The sequence below is a fragment of the Halyomorpha halys genome, unplaced genomic scaffold, assembly GCF_000696795.3.
Source record: "Halyomorpha halys isolate HHAL.00 unplaced genomic scaffold, Hhal_1.1 Scaffold378.1, whole genome shotgun sequence".
In the NCBI taxonomy this organism is placed as follows: domain Eukaryota; kingdom Metazoa; phylum Arthropoda; class Insecta; order Hemiptera; family Pentatomidae; genus Halyomorpha; species Halyomorpha halys.
In genome coordinates, this window is record NW_027108204.1 from 973884 (window position 1) to 979910 (window position 6027).

A 6027-nucleotide genomic window follows, 5' to 3' on the forward strand; every position below is an offset into this window, starting at 1 on the left:
GTATATATCTAATACTTTTAGTAGCCAGCTGTGTGGAACAGAGTCAAAGGCCTTTTTATAATCAATCCAAGCTATAGAAAGACTTCGCTGTTTTTTGAGACTTGTGCAGCAATGAACGAATCTATAACTAAGAGTTCCTTACAACCCCTAGCCCGCTTCTTGCACCCTAGCTGTTCTATGGAAATCATATTCTCATTTTCAAGGCGTTCATATATCTTGGTCACCAGGATAGAAGTGAGAATTTTATATAAACCATTTAAACACATTATTGGTCGGAAGTCTTCCAGACGTAGGTTTAATTTATTCTTTTATTATTATTATTATTATCTTATTATTATTATTAATATATTACCTCATGTTCAAGCATAGCATATTCTCCTTCAGTATTTTGACGGATGATGAGAATGTCAATATCCTTCTGTCTAGCAATAACTCCAGGATAAGATTTACAACTAAGAACATTTACATATAAATCTAACTCATTTCTCAAAGCAACATTCCTGGAAATGATGCCAGTGTCTAAGCTCCCTGTTTCTATGTTACCTGAAAATAATAATAAAATCCCATTAAAGTAGAAATATAGAAATCATCATATTAAAATAGAAACTTCATATCACAGAAATAATCCTATTGCACATAACTTTGCCAAGGCAGGCAACCTGTGCCAAGATATAATACTTCCCCTCACTAGTGGACCCAAGAAAGATTACAGGTCCAAGTCATGTTTGGATCCAGTATCACTCTGGTTCTAAGCAAACAAAATATTAGCTCTAAGAATATTGATTTAGACTTAGCATATGACATTGCTTCAAATTTCTTAATCCAGCTTCTCTATGTCACAGAAATTATAAGCTTGGTGTCTTCTTTTAAAATTCATTAAAACCTTCAATAAAAAGTGAGAATTCCAAGAATGGTATAATGAACTTCTAGAAGCCTTATCGAACACGTTCAAAGGAGGCTTTAATGGAGAATATCTTCATGATCCAGATAGAAATGTGAAGAGTATTGATAATCTAAGCAGTTGGTTCAAATGAAGGGGAAAAGACTCCTACCTACACAAATATCCTTCATCTGCTATTTTATCACATATTTATTCCCATCTTTTTTTTTTCTTTTTTTTTTAACTGATGATTTAATTTCAGATTAAAATTTAAAGTGATATTATTTTTAAAAGTGACAACAAAGTTTCATAAGAATTGATTATATATAAATATAATAAAATAAAATAATATATATTAAAACATATGAAAAAATTAACAATCCCAAATCTTCAACATTAACAAGGAAGGATACATAAATTCATTTACCTTTAATAGCAACACCATTCCTCTTTATTGAAGTAATTGCATACTCTAAGTCGTCATTTCCACTACTTTTAGGGTCGATCTGAACTAGTTCAAAATCAACAGGTATTCCACCAACTCTAAAATAAAATCTTATTTATTTAGCATTCATATAACTTTTAACAAGATGTTAAACAATAATTATCATGAAATGTTCTTTCTCGTAACTACCAAAGATTCATTCATATTTATGACAATTTAGAAAAATTAAAATTTTATTTCAATTTATTAAACTATTTGGTAAATATCAATACGACACTGTAATATCAGTTGCTATATTTTATACAAAACAATAATAGAAAACAATATAGCCATTTCAAATCAAATGTGACCCCAATATTTAAAAAATAAACAGCTATATAAAATCTAATAGTAAATTCTCACCATACACCCATCTTAGCTTAAAAATCAGCTTTAAGAAGAAATTGGGAGTAGCTATAAATGAAAATAGCAATAGGTGGGGGGGGAGGGAAGAAAACCCGATTATAAATTCTTACTTAGAACCCAAGATAGCCAAATAAATGACTGCTAGATCAGAAAATTCTAATAGTTCAATAATAAATGAACATGCCAATTTGGGAAGTAAAATACTAAGATAAATAACTCACTCTAAATAGATTTATCTGAAGAACCCAATAAATGGAAACTGTGCCGATGAAAGCTAAACTACTCAAAAATAAATAGGAATACTTGTGAAATAAAGTATTCCTTTAATATTATTATTATTTTTTTTATATGCCGGTAAACATTGCAGCCTTGCGGTCCTTGACGACAGGGTAGTGCCACTCACTCCATTATTCCCTAAAGGAAGCAGTACACTGTTCCCGCTTAGTGCAGCTCCAGTATCGGGCTCGTCTGAGGCTCCTATTTCGTAGCTCCACGTTTAATGGGTAAGGGCATTTTATACCTTCAAGCCAGGTGATTAAAACAGTCGCCCCTGACATGGGGGACAGATGCTGACCAGGTTGCTGCCCAATTTGGGAACTGTCGCACCTGGATTTTTACTAGTTTTGGTCCGCCCTGGGTATTTTATTATTATTATGGTCTGTATTACTTGCTTTTGCGGGTTGAGTATCTGAGGTGGTGGACCTAGAAATCTAACCACCTTCATATATTTATTTATTTTTCCTTTAATTCGAGTGTTTAAAAATTTTCGCACTATACCTGCAGTGTCTAAGAGAACTGACTGTTGAGCCTCTCTTAGTACGTCTTTAGACACCCCCAAACCATTCATGCCTGCCACTGTTGATTTTGGTATGAGACCATTCATTGATATTATGAATGGAGTAGAGGTAACACCTTCTAATTTATATATTTCTTTAAATTCTATTGCCAATTCTTGGTATTTCCTCAGTTTTTCTCCCACAGTGGAGCTTATATTATTATCGTTGGGGATCCCAACATCAATAAGTTCCACTTTCTTTCTTCTTAGGTCTATAAAAGGATGTCTGGCTTATTATGGCATACTATATGGTCTGTAATAATTGATTCATCCCAATATAGCCTGAGAGAATCTTTTTGGAGGAGTCTATTTGGGTGGCACTTGTAATAAGGGCTCTTATCTTCAATTAGGTTGTACTTCGCAGCCAGAGGCTGATGCAAAATTTTGGCCACATTGTAGTGCCTCTGCAGATATTCAGTACCAGTCAGCACTCCACATCCTCCAGTGATATGTAGGATTGATTCGAGCGATACTGAGCATAATCGACACTTATCTGGTGTTGTTGCGTCTTTTAACACATGCTTTCTATATGATCTTGTGGCAATCACTTGATCTTGAATAGCAACCACAAATCCCTCTGTCTCAGAGAATAGCCTTCCAGCTTTTAACCATTCAACTGATCTCACTTTGTCTAAGGAGGCTTCGTTCAGTTGGCTGTAGAATCTCCCATGCAGAGACTTGCTTTTCCATTCTGCCAGTCGTTCAATTTGTGATACGATTGTTGATTCAAAACCTTTGCTCAGATTAAGTGCAGTTAAACCAGAGTCCATCCTTGTGATGGCGAGATAAACCCCTGTTGTTTTTGAGAGAAAGTAGGGTCTCTTCTTGTTTGCTACAAGCTTCTTCAATATTTAGCAAACCACGTCCTCTTTCTTTTCTAGGTAAATAAAGACGAGCTTTAGATGATATTGGGTGGTGGGTTCGTTCTTGTGTTAGAGTTGTTCGTACAAGGCGATCCATCTCCTGTAGGCTTGTATTAGACCATTGCACTATGCCGAAGCTAAAACTAAGAGCTGGTGTTGATGGCCTTGATTTTTTGCTTCCCAGTTAGTTGGGTTTTGAGCACTTTTCGTAGCCTAATTTTGAGCATTGTTAGAAATTCTTGTTGCATATCTTTTCGAGATATTTTAAGATGCTGTCGCATGCCCAAATATTTATATAATTTATTAGCTTCAAGTTCCTTTATGGGCTCTTCTTCATTAACCAGAATGTTCTGTTTACTAACCAATTTCCCCTTCGTTACATGGAGCACTGCACATTTATCGAGGCCAAATGACATTCCTATGTCTCTTGTAAAAGATGATACAGCTTCAACCATATTTTGTAGTTGTTCTTTGTTTTTCGCATATAGTTTGAGGTCATCCATGAACCAGCTGTGGCTGCCTGTGGTCCCTTCGTCGTTCATGGAAAGTTTATATCCCTCCATATTCTTTCGAAGAATCCTGCTTAATGGAAATAGGGCCATGCAGAACCAAATTGGGATTAGACAATCCCCTTGCTATATTCCTCTCAGTATTTTGAATTGATTGGCCGTACAGGTAGTTCCGACTTTCAGCAAAGTTTTCCATCCTGCCATCAGGTTTGAAAGGAGTCTGCTTACATTAGATTGAATCTGGTATATATCTAATACTTTTAGTAGCCAGCTGTGTGGAACAGAGTCAAAGGCCTTTTTATAATCAACCCAAGCCATAGAAAGACTTCGCTGTTTTTTGAGACTTGTACAGCAATGTTCTATGGGAATCATATTCTCATTTTCAAGGTGTTCATATATCTTATCTTGCCAGGATTATTATTATCATTATTACTATTATTGTAAAGACATAATATTAATTATATAATATAAAACACAACCATGAACTTTTGATGTTGTAATTTATACTTTTGAACATTTAAAAATACTATTTTCAAAAAGTGTTCATCTGCCAAGAATTAAATTAAAAATAGAGTAGTTGTTTACAATAAAATGTATACACAATAAATTTACACTGTAATAATAAAAACATATTATTAATAATATCCTGAGATTATAATAAAATTCTAAAGCTGTAAGAAATACCTAAATATTTCTTTCACGTAGTCCATCAATTCTGGTCCAATTCCTCCACCAGGAAGCATTGTGACAGTATGTCGACCACCATACTGTGCTTTAGGTATATGTGTCTAAGGTAAAAACAAAACATAAAAAGTTTCTTTACTCATTTCTAGAATTTAAATAATAAAGATGTTTATACTTATTAAACCTTTTAAAAAAATACACTACAATATTAATAGGAAAAAAAAAATAATAATAATTTACCCAGTAGAACTAAATAAAATGGGCAACAGTCATAAAACACACCAAAATTTGAACTCACTCATCAATAAGGGTTTTATTAGATTTTTTTATGATATAATCTCTCCCGTTCTCCTTTCATGTTACATCATTACATTTATATGACAAAAATAAGTCATCCACATTGCCCTGTCTGTCATTTCTATCAAGTTAAGTTCTGCTATCCTTCCCAATTGTGCTCTGGCTTTTTCCCTTTAGGAAAAAACTAAATGGGTTGTTAGTTAAAACTGAACTACTAAACTGTAGTAGTTCACACCTAATACCTAAGGACAATGTTGCAAAACACGAGTATTTGGACAAGTCGCAGTGCTGTTCCAGGAAATCTTTTCCTTGTTTAGAACTATTACAATCCCAAAACATAGACTGACATTTATTTGAAAGGGAGAATGGTATCGCACCTACCTTATACAATATATTGCCATATTGTCCCTAGGTGTGTACCACACTTAAGTCCATGGAAAGGAGAACAGAATGGTACAAATTCAGAATAATAAATGAGAATGATGAGGAAATCTTGAAAATCTATTTACTACAATTGGTTTTATTTAACCAGTAGAAACTCCATTTTCAAAGCAGAATCACCCAAAAGAACACTTTCGACTACTCTGGTGCAATTGACAGCAGTTTCCTACAACACCAAGTACCCTGGGAGCTGACAGAAAAATTTTGATCAGTTCTCAACAAATAATTAGATTATACTAAAAAATACTTTGGGACATGATCAGTCATAGTATTTGAAGGCTACTCAGATGACTCAACAGAAAAGAGCACAAAATCAGTGGAATACATTAAAAGAAACAAGTTTGTTGTAGGGAATGTGTTTGGTGAAACAATGTTACTGATAATATTAAAAGATGAATTTCACTTGAATGAAGAGAACAAAAAATGACTCGTCTCAATGTTAATTCAGAAATTTTCAGATGAAAACATGGCTGTTGAAGAAGCTACTGAGGATATTGACTCTCTGAAGGTGTGAGAAGACATAGATGTTCAAGTAATTATCAATGCATTAGGTTTTAACATATATCAGATTTTTTTACGAAGCCTGGAAAAGGAAAGTCAGAGATTGTTTTCGATTCCGCAAGATACTTCGAAAGATCAAGTAAAGTTAAAGAAATAATATTATATAT

At 33.8% G+C, this 6027-nt stretch overlaps 1 protein-coding gene across 2 annotated transcripts in view; it reads right to left on the reverse strand.

Annotated features, from left to right (window-relative positions):
• The window catches only part of LOC106681952 (isocitrate dehydrogenase [NAD] subunit gamma, mitochondrial), an 85768-nt gene that overhangs the window by 57558 nt on the left and 22183 nt on the right, over window positions 1-6027 (reverse strand). For both annotated transcript variants that reach the window (XM_067046584.1, XM_067046583.1), the window contains exons 3-5: window positions 4622-4725; window positions 1308-1423; window positions 353-543 (exon numbers count right to left, since the gene is read on the reverse strand). In XM_067046584.1, coding sequence (XP_066902685.1) covers window positions 353-543; window positions 1308-1423; window positions 4622-4725 — 411 coding nt within the window. The remainder of the gene's footprint in view (window positions 1-352; window positions 544-1307; window positions 1424-4621; window positions 4726-6027) is intronic.